Source organism: Gymnoscopelus braueri (assembly GCF_963280865.1).
Source record: "Gymnoscopelus braueri genome assembly, chromosome: 22".
Classification (NCBI taxonomy): domain Eukaryota; kingdom Metazoa; phylum Chordata; class Actinopteri; order Myctophiformes; family Myctophidae; genus Gymnoscopelus; species Gymnoscopelus braueri.
The window spans coordinates 4513596-4527513 of record NC_137624.1 but is presented as its reverse complement, the minus strand read 5'-3'; the positions used below and the strand labels follow the sequence as shown (position 1 = coordinate 4527513).

The following is a 13918-nucleotide window of genomic DNA, read 5'->3' as shown; positions in this document are numbered from 1 at the left end:
TTATTATTAGCTGTACTGTGATTGGCTGACTCTATTGGCTGACTCTGAACTTCGAGTTCCACATTAAAAAGGTTACCCAGTCATGCTTCTACCATCTACGCAATATTGCAAAAATTAAATCAATGCTCACTTCACAAGATCTAGAAAAAGTCATGCACGCTTTTGTTTCCTCCCGTCTTGACTATTGTAACGGACTCTATACCACCCTGAGCCGTTCATCATTATCCCGACTCCAACTAGTGCAGAATACGGCAGCCAGAATCCTTACTAACACCAACCGCAGAGCACACATAACTCCGGTGTTAGCCGCACTGCACTGGCTACCAGTTAGGTCCAGAATAGATTTTAAAATTATCCTAACCACTTATAAAGCGTTACACGGGCTGGCCCCACCTTATATTTTGGACCTACTGCCTCCTAAGGACAATATGAGATCCCTCAGGTCCTCTGACAAAGGCCTTCTTAAAATACCTGCGTCCAATCGCAAAACAAAGGGTGACCGGGCCTTTGCAGTGGTTGCTCCCACACTGTGGAACGCCCTACCATTGGCCATAAAAAATGCAGAGTCTGTTGAAGGTTTTAAGAGGATGTTAAAAACACATTTGTTCCGTAAGCATTTTTACCCATAGCTCTACCTGACTTTCACGGACAAATTGCTTTGTTTTAATCCTTGTTGTTGTATTGTTTTATTACTCTATTTATATACTTTTATACTCTGTTGTTAACTTGTTAATTTTGTTTAATTGTGTTCCATTGTACAGCACTTTGTAACCTTGTTTTGAAATGTGCTTTATAAATAAAATTTACTTACTTACTTACTCTATTCAGCACTGTGATTGGCTAGCGAGACACATGATGAAACTAATAACCTATAAATAGGACTATGCACTTCAAAAAAAACATTTTTTTTAAGTGAGCTTCCATCACTGTGATGGCCACTGTGATGACCACACCGCCCACTTCACACTGGGTGTGATTTTGTTATTACATTATATTAAATTATATGATATTATTATATGCTCTTTATTTTATCTTCATCAGGACAGACATCATGTTTGTCCTTATGAAGGTCTAACGACCAAAACGTCGATTTAATAAAGAGCACCCTGACACACACACACAATTCAATTCAATTCAATTCAAAGGGCTTTATTGGCATGAGAAAACATACGTTTACATTGCCAAAGCAGAAAGCACAATACAACAATACAGAAATACAATCAAAACAAAAAATATGTACATTTGAAAGTCAGAATCTTCAATAGATCAATTTCTATGTACCAAGATCACTGGGTGCAGGTATAGTGCAGGAATATACACAATGATTAGTCTTTAGGGTGGTTGTGTTCCGTTTGATATCCTTCTCCTATCACAGCAACTCACGAATCTTGCTGCTGTGTTTGCACATTGTTGTACTTCGCCTAGCAGATATGGGAGTTTTTTGTCATTGGTCATGTTTTCAAAATGTCCGTGTGTGGTTGTAATCTGTGATGAAGTAGTACACACACACACACACACACACACACACACACACACACACACACACACACACACACACACACACACACACACACACACACACACCGTAAGGAGTGCGAGTACATCACCTGTTGAACTTGATGCTGTGATGCTGATACTACAGTAAGTGTTGAATCTAAAGCACATAAAAAGGTCAAAGGTCCACAATAACCACATTATGCCGGTTTGGATTGGCCAGGTTTCAGGCTCCCAAGTCCCAACAAATATCTGTAAAACACTCAAATGTTTTCAACATTTGCTACCATAATGTCCAGGTTTTCAACATTCACTACCAAATTCTCCCAGTTTTCACCACAATTGCAAAAGCTGCTTGTACAGTGGAAGACTGTTAACGTCTGCTAATTGTTTTACATTATAACATTTGCTTGTGTTCAACTTTGTACAAAGCAAATACATTATTTCACATTGTTGCACATAACATTCACATGAATACTGTAACGTTTCTGTTATGACCTAACAGTGTGTACTAGTAGGCTTAGCCTACTTCGGCCACGACAGCTCTGCCAATCAGCTCTATTGGCACAGTGGGTTGTGTGACGGTTTGACGAGTGGGAGAGTGGACCGTGCGCGTGGCCGTTGATGTTGATCAAGTCTTGATCAACGGCCACAACGTCACAGCCATCGAGACACAACGTGGCAGCTACTCTACGTCCTGAGCCACTGCCATCCCACCCTGGGCAAGACCTGGGATGTTGGTTGTTGTCTAGGAAGTTGACAACCGGAAATGGTTGAATTTGGCGGAAGTACCGCCCAAGGAAATGACGTTGATGCTTTACAAATCTGTTAACATTCTCCGTGAATGAAACGAGTGTTGTGATTGGTCAAAAAATATAGTTTCCGGGGGAAACGTGTACGCCGGAAATCCTATCCACTCAGGACTTCCTAGACACTCGCTGCTTTAGGTCGTGACCAGGCTCTTCTCTTCGCAGATGAGTGAGGCTGGGACCGAGGCTACTGCCATCCTGAGTTGAGATGTAAGACAGAGTGATTGGTCAATGTGCAGACACTAATCATTTTGATCTTCACATTGGTATCATTAGATATGTATATAGATAGATGGATATATAAAATATGGAAAAAATAAATGAACAAATCAGGTCAAGACTTACCAGTTTGCATCCTCCTCCACAGGTAGCACGTAGCATTGCTCCCACCAAGATGATCATGACAAACAGCGGAATCACTGGAATCAGTCCCCACCGTCCGCGCACTGTGGGAGCCTCAATCCCTACAGCCAACTCGACTGACCTGAACTCTACAGAGAATCTATGGGTTATTGTCGAGAGATGAGAGATACCAGACCGAACAATACAGACGAGCTGAAGGACGCTATCAAAGCAAACCTGGGCTTCCACAACACCTTAGCAATGCCACAGGCTGATCAACTCCATGCAACGCTGCATTGATGCAGCATTTCGTGTAAAAGAATGAGTGCATAATAAATTAAGATGGTTGTCAACCATCTGAAAAGTATCTTCATGTATTATGCACTCAATACTTGGCATGGGGCTTCTTTTACACAAAATGCTGCATCAATGCAGCATGGCATGCGGTGATCCGCCTGTGGCATTACTGAGGTGTTATGGAAGCCCAGGTTTGCTTTGATAGAATATATAGATATATATATTCAAAGATGTGCACACATACAAGATTAAAAAAAAGCAGATCTACAAGCTCATAGCGCAGCGCAGAGTGCCGCGGTACGAGCTTGTAGATCTGCAATTTTTTTTTAAATCGTGAAAATGTGTGCACATCTTTGAATATAGGCTATATATTTTTTAAAGCGAATTTTTTTTACTCAAATCTTTACTTCTGGGGGGTCCCTGGTACAACATATTTTGAGATGGGGGTCCGCGGCCAAAAATATATTATTTTGGGTTTTTCAAAAAACTGTTTTAGAAGACATTTGTAGAATCCCCAGAAGCAATAGATTTGAGTAACAAATGTTTGGTTAAAAAAACATATATATTCAAAGATTTGCTAAAATGTTCACGATGTTTCAAAAATAGCAGATCTACGCCGCACTATGAGCTTGTATTATCTGCTATTTTTGAATAGCCAAAGAAATCAAAAAAATTACACAGATGCTTTCCCGGTCTTCATGGGTTAAAGGACCCCTTCACCCATTTTCAACCTATCTTCATATAATAGGTCCTGACTAATGCTCATTATAATATGGTACCATTTTGGTCTACTCAACTCTGTGTCTCAGAGGGCTGTGGACTGTTCAGAAACCTGTCTACCAGTGACATCATTGGCACTTCAAACAAAATTTAAATTGTTTTTTTTAAATTATTTTGTATTAATGCGAGAACAATGGCTTCTATTACAGCATGCTAACTTTCCAGGAATAGAAAGCCTGCCGTTTCTATTAGCTTGGATTCCATTGATGATGTCACTGGTAGGCGGGTTTCTGAACTGTTCAAAGCCCTCCTCTGAGACACAGGCCAAGTAGACAAAAATTGTACCATATTATCATGAGCATTAGTGAGGGACCTATTATATGGAACATATAGGTTGAAAATGGGTGAATTGGTCCTTTAAGTAATTCTAATATTTTGAGCTACTGGATTTTTTTATTTAAGCTGTATGCCATAATCATCAAGATTTAAACAAAACAAGGCTTGAAATTAAAACAAATACTTTGTGTGTAATTAATCTAGACTGTGTGAAAGTTTCACTTTTTGAATTACATTACAGAAGAAAAAAAAACGTTTTTTCAGAATGTACCTGTATATACGTAGCATGTTACACTGAATGGATTTTGTTTTGACAAAGGTATTTACAGAGGTCTGTCAATGTGTTAAAGAGTGATGGAACTTACCAGATACAGAGAGGACGTTCTCGATCTCAATAGTGTGGTTGATGTGTGGTAGGTGAACTCTGCAGGTCACGCGTCCTGCTCGCGTCACCGTTACGTTGCTCTGGACAATGTAACAGTGTTGAGAACCTGTGGGCGTCAAAGAGCGTTCAGCAGGGAGGAGGTTTCCATCACTGTCCAGCCAAGACACCTCAGGTTGTGGATACCAGCACCCAGAATCACACGTCAAAGATAAGCCAGTCTCTTTTGGTCCATTTAAAGAGATCTCTGGCTGAGACACAGCCCCTGCAAAAACAAATATGCATGATTATCTATCTATCTATCTATCTATCTATCTATCTATCTATCTATCTATCTATCTATCTATCTATCTATCTATCTATCTATCTATCTATCTATCTATCTATCTATCTATCTATCTATCTGTCTATCTATCTATCCGCCCAGCCATGCGTCTATATGCCATACTTGGGCAACTGGCGGCCCGGGGGCCACACGCGGCCCCACCTTCACTTAATGCGGCCCGCAGTTTAATATCGGAATACTGATATATTATTGTCTAATAAATGTCTATATTAGGTATTAAAGGGGCCACACCATGAATTTCATTTTTTTTTTTAACATTCAGTCATTCATTCTCATTTCAGAGATTTTCAGAATGGGCGTGTCTGAACAGGCCATTTCAGAATGGCAATGCAAGTGACATCACTTGCATTGCCATTGCATTGATGCTGGCCAGACAGAATTGCTCAGTAGCCCCCCCCTGCCCAACAGGACGTTTTGGTATTCCAGCTGAAAGTGCTGTATAAGCCAGAGACAATTGACTTGGGATGAGTATATCTGAGTGATGATTTAGGCTCAAACCTTTTGAAAAAGGTTTGAGGGACATACACCATATGATATTAAATATCAAATATTTTTTTTTAATTCATGGTGTAGATCCTTTAAAATTCTATTGTCTTTTTTATGTCCAATGTATTTGTATTTAAGTCCATAAAGTTAACATAAGTATAACTAAATGCGTTTGAAATTAAATAAAAATGTTACTTTTCAGGATTCCAATTCAAAAATAGCATAAAATAGCAGATCTACAAGCTCAAAACTTTTTTTGAGCTTGTAGATCGGTTATTTTTGCTACTTTTGTGACATAGAATGGAAAAGTACGGCATTAATTACGAAAAAAGTTAAGCTGTAAGTTGTGAGCTTGTAGATCTGCTATTTTCAAATATTTTTGTACTTTAACTTTTGGTACTTTAAGTACATTTTGATGCCAAAGCTTTTGTACTTTTACTCCAGTAAATGTTGAATTCTGGACTTTTACTTGTAACAGAGTAGCCTATTTCTATATTGCAGTATTGGTACTTTTACTTAAGTAAAGAATTTGAGTACTTTTTCCACCACTGTTGACAACTAAACCTCACCAACAAGGAGCTGGATCTCACTGCGGCTGCGTAGGCTCGGAACGAAACACTTGAACGTCCCCTCGTCCGAGATCTGCACCCTGGACAGCTTCAGTGAGATGTTACCATGACACAGCTCCTCAGCAAACAGGTCTGTCCTCTGTTTGTACAACGGGTGCAGAAAGTCATAAACAGCATGCCCCGTTTGGCGGATGTTCAAGTATACCGGCCTTAGATCAGGTCTCGACCACTCCACCGTCATGGTCTCCACGTTGACACTTGGCTTAACCTGACAAGGAAGGGTCACGTCATCTCCCACTTTGGCCAGCACATCCTGAGATGACCCGATCACAAGAGGATCTCCTTAAAATAAAACAAAAATACAGTTAATATAGTAATCTGTAATTTTTCATCTTTATTTCAATTCAATTCAATTCAATTTCATTAAAGTGTCAAATCACAACAAGTTGTCTCAAGACACTTTACATGTGGAGCAGAGACCCGACAGTCCTATGCTGTTTCCTTGTCCATAACAGCAACTACAATTGTTGCTATAAAACACATGTTCAATTGTTCAACTACGTTCAACAAATATTTAATGATATTACTACTAACATGTTTGGATTGATTCTTAAAATAACATTTAAAAAAAGCATGAACCATAAGCCTGATGACACATTTAACCACTGATGCAAATGTTTGATTGCTGACAGATATATTGCTCATGATACACTGTCGAAGTTGGCTGACTGTGTACTTCCACATCCACACTGTTACGATCCATTTCTATTCTTATCTTCACTAATACTGTACATTTTATTTGTAATAATAATTTATTATTTGTAACACACTTTATATTTGAAACAAATCTCAAAGTGCTATACAGTACATATTAAAAAAAAGAAAAAGACAACAAGACAATAATAATAAAACAGTGAAATGAATAAACTTCAGATCAAAGTCAGCAAAACACAGTAGAAATGTAAAAAGTGTCGGCACAAATGTCGGCACTTTTATTAATCCTAGTTGTATAATATCATCACATTTTATTTTTAACAGCATGGCTCTGAAAGACGCTATAGCCATAAGGGCCCCATTCTCAGGCCAAAAATTCCCCGTTAAATCGGGATAATGGACCTGCGCCGCCCCAATAGGTTATTCTAGCACCTGCTCTACCCGTCACCATTATGCCGACGCCGTTATTTGCGCGTGGAGGTGTGCCCGTGGGCGTGTTGTTGCTATATCCCCCACATTGCAATTCTGCAGACACACATGGGTACGGCTTGGGGACGGGGGATAGTGGATTCTAGAAGCACCCGCTGGTTTATAAAATCACCCGTCAAGTGCACACAGACACTACAATGGCTTTGTGCGTTGGACCATGAGCCGTGTTGCCAGCCTTGGAGAGAAATAAGCAACCGCAGTCCGCAGGTCTATGAAAACAAAAAGAAGCAACTCTAAGGCCACATGAGCACTTCAAACTACTAACTAGAGCTTTCATATCCCCTAAATATTTCAGCCCGGCTCGACTAATAATTGACAAATTAGACCCAGCCCAGCCCGTCAGTCATTTTTCTAAAGAAGCCTTATTTCTCATTAAATCTTGGTAATTCGTTAAGAACAGGAGTCATTCTACCCTAACAGTCTATATTTTATTTAAAAAACAGCTTGGAGCAAATAGGGCTATATAAATATATACACTGCCCCATAACCATTTTAAAAATGATTATGGTTATTCTATGAAATATATGTTTCATAGAATAACCGTAATCATTTTTGCAATGGAGAAATCACATCAAATGTTACCTTCTGGCCGCTGCCTGTGCTTTCATTTGAAGAAATAATCCAACATTTATTTTGAGGTGAAAAAGACATGAAGAAAGTTCTGAAGATCCATTATTTATGTCATGTTATGGTTTAAACTTTAAAGGGAGCTCTCTACTGCTGCGTCATGACAAGACAGTGATTGATTTGACCTAGGCTACTTTAGCGTTGCGCTGCCCTGTTGATTAATTATTTGGCATCAGCTGTGTAGGAATATATAACTATTTTAAATGGCTTTCATATACTCTTGGGGATCTGACTAATATGACAAGTTGCTTATTGTGAACACAATAGCCTACGCTACAAATTAATTAATATGTGAATTTATTTGGATGTAAAAAAAACTTAGACCCGGCTCAGCCGGTGCCGACGGGCCGGGTCGGGTCCCGTTGGGTTTGGGCTAAAATCTTAAGCACTTACATTTTTTATAAGATGATCGGATCATAGTGTGATTTTCATTTTGGCTGCTGTCTCATTAAACCCATGCTGCGGGTCACGGGTGAATATTATATTATAGCCTATATTATATATATTAGCCTATATTATTATTATATTCCCCGCGTAAACGCTACGTTCATGACCCCCCAAAATAACCATATTTGAACTGGGGACCCCCCCATTTTGTTTGACTCGGTTCCACAGATAAATATTGTGAAAATAGCAGATCTACAAGCTCGCCAGGCGTTGGGTGCTCCATTGTGGTCTCGACCCACAGGTTGAGAACCACTGCATTAAAAGCTCCAAGCAAGTTACATGTCTAGTATGTTGTTGACCACGTAATGTAATGTTTTTGGTTTAGTGATAGGCTACTCCGTGGCGCGCGCGCGCCTCATTGTATGCTGTCCAAAATAACAGATCTGTAGGCTGTCGACACGACATGACGCAGCGCCGTTGATAGCTTGTATGTCTGTTATTTTGGGTAGGCGACGCACATACGCATCGCAGCAATGTGTCTGGGTTTGAGAGGCTTTGATTGATGTAAACTTAAAGTTTAGCTCTGTTCGGGATTACTGAACAAAGGTGGATGATGAAAGATAACGGGGACAATATGGATGTAAGTTAACTTTAACTGCGTCACTTCAGAGGAAACTATGGAGCAACTTCAGAGATGTTTACACACCCCTGGAATCCATTAGAACGGTGGAAATAGAACGATAACAGCCAACGTGAGTACATAGGCTATAGACCTTTCCTAAAACTGTCCAATTTATTATACCCATGTGCTACTGTTTGTCTGTGTACCACGTACAGTAGGAGCGTTGTCGCAACATGATGTAATTAATTATTTGGGAGCAGCCAGTGTGTACCAATAGTATACATATTTTAAATGGCTTTCATATACTATTCCGGATCTGACTAATATGACAAGCTTATTGTGAACACAATAGGCTACAAATTAATATAAAAATGTATTTGGATAAAAAAAAAAAAAAGAAGGAAAACAAGCCCAATGTGGCTTATAATAATCAGACCAGGCAACAGTGCAGACAGGTAGATAGGCTAGAGCATATATTGGATCGGGATGACGGCTAGCGCAGTCTTCTCTTAAAGGCAATGGCTTCTGGCACGGTGATTGGTTTTATCATTGTAACGCCCAAACCACACCTATGCATAATGTAACGGGTAGCTCAGGTGTTTGGCGGGTGAGGGGGGTGCCATAGAATACCGAATTTTGCGGGGAAACGCCTCTTGCCTAGTCCGAAATCCCTAATTAGTGGTTTATTCAAATGTCCCTGGGAATAGGGCCCCATGCCATAAGTGAGCTAATCGCTGGACCATTCAGCACGTGTCTTCACTGTCTTGTGCATGAGTCATGGCCAGGCCAGAGCCTTCGGCAACACAGTGTATGTAAGGCCCAAAAGCCAAAAGCCTCTTTCAGACCTGTATTTAGCAGCTTGTCTATCTCTATTGTCCGCTCATTGGTCATGCTGCATGCAGCTTTGCAAGAACTCTGTCATTTAGGCTCTCAAGTGCACTTAATGATGCCAATGTTTAGCATGATGTGTCCTATATGTCGCAAAATTCATCTGGAAATTTGAGTAGCAGGTGTTAGCAAACTAGCTAGCAGCTTCAGTGGGCTTTTTGACAGTCTTGGAAAGGTATAAGGTTCAACTGGGTTCCCAACTGCATCGTATAATTAAAAAAGCACTCTGAAGTTCAAAGAATGTTGAATTTTTATTCAAAATTCATTGAACACACTATACAGTAGTAGCAAGAAAGCAGGAAGTCGTAACGCGTTTATGCCATTCACAAAACTTTTGCAATCCCTCCCTTCTCAGTCTGTAACTCCTCAGTTGTACATGTGTAATGTGTAAACATAACGCTACCTTTTACAGAAGTGTTGCTGCAGTGTCCCAATATTAAAATTAGGAAAATCCTGATACATGATTTCATAGCATAATTAGTCAGCACACTGCTGACTAATGCCATGTTTGATCCTCTGTGTACGTCCCACGCCGAACGTATGTATGATGTCATGACGTATGCATGCTAGGTCACACGTCTGATGATGTCAATATTTTTAGGTGGGGATTGATCCTCAAAAGTTAATATCAGTATCAGAAGTATCAATATGTTTGTTAATAACAAGTGATCAATTCTTTTTTTCTTTTTTTTACCTTTATTTAACCAGAAATAAAATCCCATTGAGATTAAAATTCTCGGGAGCCCTGGGACACAACAGCAGTGCAAAAATAAATAAATAAGAAAAATCAGGCAACATGGTAAAAGTAGGAATAAATAAAATGACTAAAACATAGTAGTAACATTTCAATAACCTAGCAACTAAAAACATGAATTCAATAAATTGAATTAGTGTGAATTGCAATTGGATGAAAAGCAATATTATGTTATTTGATCATTCTCTACAACAAATGAGCTACCATGTCATGGTGCGTCGACAAACTTTTGAAGTCCCTCCCTACCCTGTCTGTAACACAGCTGTAAATAACTTGTAACTTACACTTAAACATAAACAAAAAATAAACAAATACCTGTTACAGGTGTGTTGTAACAGCTGTATTACTTCCATCTTCTAGATTCAGTTAACATAGGCATTGTCTCTTTTGTCAGATTTCTTCCATCATTCCTAAGCACTTCATCAGCTGTAGTGTTCCAGCCTTTTCTGACAATGGAAAACTGTCTTGTCTGATTTGTCGTATGTACTTTATTATTACTTCTCTGTTTTTGTCACATGGTTTTTTTTACTTCCCAGTTCCCATCCAACAGAATGTGTCCTGTTCTTCTTTTGGGTTTAACTCTAATCCGTCTATTTTACTGAAATAATAAACTCTAAGTTTATATTTTCCCCTGGTGCATTGAAATGAATAATCTCATATTTATCAAATAAGACACACTTATGTGTGTTAATCAAGTACTTTCATGGGGCAAAAGGATCAACCGTGGGCTGATCCTATTGTTATTTAGCCTCTACATAAGATCTTTCCCAAGAGTAAATAAATTTTTAAATGTATGCCAATGACACTGTTGGATGTGCGCCAAAACGGCAGAGCAAGCTGACCCTAAAATATCACACCCAGCTTTTCATCCAAGGGTGAAAAGATAAACATAGTCATCAAAATTCAAATATCTTGGAATAATCATGGATTCTAACCTTACATTAAGAAACTCGTACACAATCACCTGCATCTCACATGCCATCACTACCTGGTCACATGCTGGAGAAAGAGCTGGATCCCTGAACGGGCATGTCGGCCCAGGCCCAGGGGCCCAAAGGTCAGGGAGGCCCTCTAGAATACTGGACCAACTGAGACCCACTGTTCCAGAGCCTGACCCTGAATTTCAGAGGCAGAAACAAACAACACACACACACACACACACACACACACACACACACACACACACACACACACACACACACACACACACACTCACACTCACACTCACACTCACACTCACACTCACACTCACACTCACACTCACACTCACACTCACACTCTCACTCACACACACACACACACACACACACACACACACACACACATACACACAGACAAATTAGGCAAAGTAGGCAAAGTAGGCAATTACCTGGGCCTGGTCATTCACGACGATTAGAAGGGTCCCAAGACATCTTTTGGGTCAGGGTCTTAATCGTCTCAATTGCCTCTGCTCATGTGTTACTATCCTTTCTGGACCTTCTGTATGCTCTAGAACAGTGGTTCTCAAAGTGGGGCCCGGGGACCCACTTTGAAAACATCGTAAAAAGGGGCATATTCTGAATATCTTTGAAACATTTTTAACAATACAAATCGTGTATGGGGACACAAAATATTTTCAGATGTGAGTCCACAAGTAGGCTACATACTATTTTCGGGGTCCTTGACATGAAAAACCACTGCACCAGAACAGTGGTGGGCAACTATTTTTTTTTTACACACTGGTGAGATCTATATTCGCCAGACAGTGCAAATTACTAACGCCTTTTATTTCTTCATAGGCTGCTGCAAAACAATGCAAACATAAAATAAGTAAATGATTGAAGAACATTTTCATTTGATTTGAATAGTATGCCTTTACTATGAATAATAAAGGCAAGATGAATTATGGAAATAGTGTAAAGCACATAAAACAAAGCAACATTAATAGGACTCTCAAAGTACTGTAGTTCAGCAGTTTTAGTTTCATGGTTGAGTTTTCACTTCCTTCTTTATCTTATTCTCAGTTCAATATTGTCTAGAAAAATCGAGTCATACACTGTTTTGGGGGTTGTCTATAAATGTCCTGCCAAGTTCTCATTGCTGTGCTGACAACACTCATTTTCTTTTTCATAGCCCTAGAAGTTTTCTTCACCATCGCTGCATATTTGTTGCTGATAAGGCAAATAGATTTCCCATTACACATGATGGGAAAACACAGGCAATATAATTCATTATATCAATATGTGTTTTGCCTCATGCGTCTGTTCCCAAACTCATTCTACTGATGCCTTGAGTTGTGGTTTAAAAAGTAGTAGTACCCTAGTAATAAACAGGTGACACACCTGGACCGTTAATATGCTGGTCATTCCTGTGTTAATTCACGCTGCACTACTCCCCTGATATGATTCACTTGATTTTAGGGGTCCACATTAAATCCAGCAAACCCGAACGTGATTGGACGTCGGATGATATGAATGGATGTTTTTGTCTGGGTTTTCAAATTGCTCCACAAGCGACCACAACTCCCTGTGTGATCGACCTACTTACTTACCTGTCCACCCCTGTTCTAGAACAACTGGTTGTTCATGTCCCATAACAGGTCACTACATTAAGGCCTGATGATACGCTGTAAAGCCCTCTATATCATTACCTGACTGTTATAGATGTCCTACACTGACTGTTTGTTGAATCAACAAATGATTGTGTGTGGGTGAGATTAGTTTTTGTGTGAGTTCTCAACATAAAGACGAGTACATGTTGTTCTGTCACGATCATTAAATTGTACTTTAATTGATTAATTGTTGCGCAAATATTTGCAATTAACGATTGAATTGTGTTTTTTGGCATTGGAACACACAAATAAAAATTACATTTCTTCCTATAGTTCCTATAGTTTGTTGTTTACTTTTGATACAGTAATGCCTTTTTTCATTTTATTTCTTTTGGTATTAAAAAGGTCTTAAAAGTCCTTAAATTGTCACTTTACTGTCTGGGGACCCCCCCCCAAATAGAAATCATGTGGTGACCCCCCTGGGGGTCCCGACCCACACGTTGAGAACCACTGCGGTAAAGTATACAATATAAAGTTCTGCTTCCTGCATGGAGTTAACATGTGACCACCAGACCACACAAGTGCTCATAGTATTAGTTCCCACATGTACTGTAGTGTCAGACAATTTCCCAAATAAGCCTCCGTGAAAATGCTTCAAGTGAATTTGAACCGAGAACCTTTATGTATTATGACCTTGCAATATAAAAAAGGTGTCTAAAACGCATACAGTTTCAAACAAAAATTCAGTGTTGCAAATAGACCCAGTAAAGTATGCCACCGGACAGAGTACAGCAACTTACTATGGGCCTGGTCTTCAAGATACACCACAACATTGGCATATTTGTCTAAATACTTCCTAAATGTTAATGAAGTCCACGATCATAACACCAGAGGCAGCTCCACAAATCATGTGCAACCCAGATTTGGCTCAACAAAGGGAATGAACTCGTTCTCATGCTATTCATCAAAAATGTGGAATGCCCTACCAAAAGGAGTAAAGGAGTGTAAAACCCTACTCACTTTCAAAACTGCCCTAAAGATACACCTTCAGGAGGCTGCAATTCGAAAATGGCCCCTGTCTAAGTCTTAACCTACCCTCCCTATTTCTTTTTCTTCTCTTGTAATT

The 13918-nt window shown here is 39.5% G+C and overlaps 1 protein-coding gene across 1 annotated transcript; it reads right to left on the bottom strand.

Annotated features, from left to right (window-relative positions):
* Window positions 1–1510: 1510 nt before the first annotated feature.
* Window positions 1511–10704, bottom strand: LOC308078411 (butyrophilin-like protein 10). The gene is made up of 5 exons (XM_080419564.1): window positions 10578–10704; window positions 5782–6123; window positions 4364–4645; window positions 2649–2794; window positions 1511–2501 (listed from the first exon to the last, which is right to left on the bottom strand). Exons 2-5 carry the CDS (start codon window positions 6020–6022, stop codon window positions 2412–2414), a joined length of 759 nt encoding a protein of 252 aa, XP_080275690.1. The 5' UTR covers window positions 6023–6123; window positions 10578–10704; the 3' UTR covers window positions 1511–2411.
* Window positions 10705–13918: the final 3214 nt, after the last annotated feature.

Coding starts and splice junctions, on each gene's coding strand:
- LOC308078411 (XM_080419564.1), bottom strand. CDS start 6,022: ATGACGGTGGAGTGGTCGAGACCTGATCTAAGGCCGGTATACTTGAAC. Junction 2,795..4,363: donor GAACGTCCTCTCTGTATCTG/GTAAGTTCCATC, acceptor GATTCTCTGTAG/AGTTCAGGTCAGTCGAGTTG. Junction 2,502..2,648: donor GTGGAGGAGGATGCAAACTG/GTAAGTCTTGAC, acceptor ATCTCAACTCAG/GATGGCAGTAGCCTCGGTCC.